We start from the raw sequence: 2988 nt of genomic DNA, 5'->3' as shown, positions 1-2988 counted from the left end.
ATGTGGAAACGAGCAGTATGGTTAGAGGGCAAGAAGGAGGAGGAGGGAGTGGTGCCATCCACCTGGGTGGTTGAAGAGAAGAAAACAGTATTCTGGCCACAGAAAGTTAATGCACAAAATGAATTAAATAATCGAGATGACCCAGACCCTAAACTGTGGAGGAAATTCCCATTAGTAAAAGTGAAACTAGTTTCTGGTAGGTATTTTCATTCTACTGACCACATTGGTGAAGCAGTGAGACTCAGTTTAGTTAGTGACATACTAAATATTAATGTCATATTTATTGTAGCCAATGCCATAAGAAAAATAAACTTGAAGAGGGGAAAGTACGGTGGTAGTGTGTACTGTAATGATTATGTAAGCAGTCAACCAGGATAATGCCATGGAATCTTTTTTCATTATTAATCTTTGAGAAAATGGGCAAATAGTTTCTGTGAATTTCCCATTCCCAAAGGCCTTTTGGAAGTAGGGATGTAGTCTAGAAATTTTTTTTTTTTTCCACATTCAGATCTTGCATAATGTGTTTCTTGTGCCCTATATTGTTTCACCTTCATTACTTCGGATTATGAATTCTGTGCCATAATCAGATACCAGTTACTGTACCATTAGTTCACTGTTCATTGTATTTCAGACAGTTATGAAGAATATGATAACTACCAACTCACATCAGCAGTAGAGAGTTCAGGGAGCAGCAGTGACCGTGATGATGATGATGATGGTGGTGGTTCAGTTTTGCGAGGGAGGAGGAAACGTGTCAGGAAGAACCTGCCAGAGGACTTTATCAGCAGTCAAGACCTGCTTGGTAGGCCCAAATTTGATTTTTTAAGAGTAAAGGTAGCATGGTAAAGAATGAAAATACACTTTAGAGTTACAACACAATGAGAGAGGTTGTCAGGATATGAATTAGTCTCAGTAAGTATTAAAATGTAATAAGGATTGAAATTAGGGCAAAAATATAGAAAAAAGAAGGTTTGAGCTTTTTCAAAATAGCAGACTTTGCAGTAGCCTTCATCCAAACTTTTATGTAAAGCATCTATCAGTTTCCTTTGAATTTTATCAGTTACTGATCCCCTTGTGGTAGCTACTGGTGACTGGGTAAACTTTGTTGTATTTAGGACCATAGTGATAAATGCCAAAACTGTCAGTCTATTTTCTTTCTGAAGGGTTTCATGTACAAAACATTCTTTTGCATAATAGCCAAGGTTTTGTTGTTAACAAGTATACATTTGTCACAGGCCCTGTCAAGACACCAGTATCATCACAACAGAGGATGGCTTCAAATCCACCACAAATAGTTACTCCAACTCCACCACGAAAGGTGGTTCCACACTCGCATCTAAACAGAAGCTTCGGGATAGTAGAGATGGATGCAGTCAGGGGTAGTTCATCCACCAAGAGATCAAGATCATATGAATATGATGGGTATGGGTCCTTGTATTTTGCAACCTAATTTTTAATGGAAAGTTGATAATTAATACTGTATACTCTCTCTCTCTCTCTCTCTCTCTCTAGTATGTGAACTTCTGAAGTATCTCTTTGCTAACTTCAGTAGTACTACTAGCTGTACAGACTTAAAATTTTATGCAACTGCAGTAAGGCTAATAGATCCATGCTATTTATTTTACTGATATGGGATCAAGTCCTGTGAGGTAATCTCATTGCAAAATGACTGAAAGGCATGATGCACAGGATTATGCATCTTGGAGTGCTGTCACAAGGTGAAACAGTTATGACATAAAAAACAGACTGTCAGTAATCATCCAGTCCTACATTGCCATAGTGAATGGTTTCCTAGTGTACAGGAAACCATTTGGCTTGTCACTCAGTGTAGAGTCACTCATAGGCAAAAGGAAGACTAATAGTTATTTTTTTGCACAGGGATGGAGATGAACACGACAGCCGTGGATGTAAAGATGCCTGTGAGCGTGAGAAACTAAGCGACAGTCATGACCAATGTGACCGATACGATCGACGTGATAGCCCCGACCAAATTGACATGCAACAACGTGACAGACATGATCAACATGACAGATGTGACAGTCGCGACCGATGCGGTCTTGACCGACATTGACAGTCTTGACCGATACAACAGATGTGATAGTCAGGATCGATACAACAGACATGACAGACGTGACAGTCAGGACCGATACGACAGACGTGACTATCAGGACCGATGCAGCAGACATGACAGTCAGGACCAGTACATCAGACATGATAGTCAGGACCGATACAGCAGACGTGACAGTCAAGGCTGATACAGCAGACGTGACAGTCAGTACCGATGCAACAGACGTAACAGTCACGACCGACGTGAGAGATGTGACAGTCAGAACCAACTAAATAGCATGGCCATACCTGACAGCTGCGACCGACATGCTAGCCACAACCAAGATGACCTAAGTCAAGATCAGCCTGATGAAGACCTTGACCATGTGAATCTTCAAGACCTTCAAGGAACCATGGGAGAAAAACAGCCAAGCTTTTTCCCGATGGAACAAGCTGGTAAGTTATCATTTTTTTAAAACTGAGCAGTACTTAATACATGCTGAAAGGTTAACATATCACGTAGACACAAATGCGTTCTTAAGTATTGTCGTTCCTAAGATGTGAGTCCTAACTGAGGTACTGTATATGCGTACATAGCTTCATTATAATAAGAGACCTTATACTATAGTGATCATACATATGTTCATTTTTTATTTTCTTTACTGTGTGGCAGCACTACAGGATGGACAGTCCTCTGCATTGTCTTGGCAATTCTTTAGCATTGACATCACCTTGCAAGGCCTAGTGACATATCTTTCATAGTCAGAAATACCAAGTGTATGTACTGTACAGTATATTTTTCTTATACAACTTCCTTTCTTCTACAGAATTCCAGAGGCGAGTTATGCACCTTTTACTGGATATTAGACACAAGTTATCTGATGTGTGTACCAGTAAGTCTTCTCCTAGTGACATTAACATAACAGTTAAGCGAAATAACTG

The 2988-nt window shown here is 40.0% G+C and overlaps 1 protein-coding gene across 1 annotated transcript; it reads left to right on the top strand.

The window, feature by feature from the left end:
- On the top strand, nt 1-1450 carry LOC145392435 (uncharacterized). The gene is made up of 3 exons (XM_080266844.1): nt 1-196; nt 632-802; nt 1236-1450. The coding sequence occupies exons 1-3, from the start codon at nt 1-3 to the stop codon at nt 1448-1450; spliced, it is 582 nt and encodes a 193-aa protein (XP_080122970.1).
- The last annotated feature ends 1538 nt before the right edge of the window (nt 1451-2988 follow it).

Source organism: Coenobita brevimanus, chromosome 22 (assembly GCF_032717465.1).
Source record: "Coenobita brevimanus isolate Jiangsu-jjx chromosome 22, ASM3271746v2, whole genome shotgun sequence".
Classification (NCBI taxonomy): Eukaryota; Metazoa; Arthropoda; class Malacostraca; order Decapoda; family Coenobitidae; genus Coenobita; species Coenobita brevimanus.
Note: the sequence above shows the minus strand (reverse complement) of the source record. Positions and strands in the feature narration are given on the sequence as shown.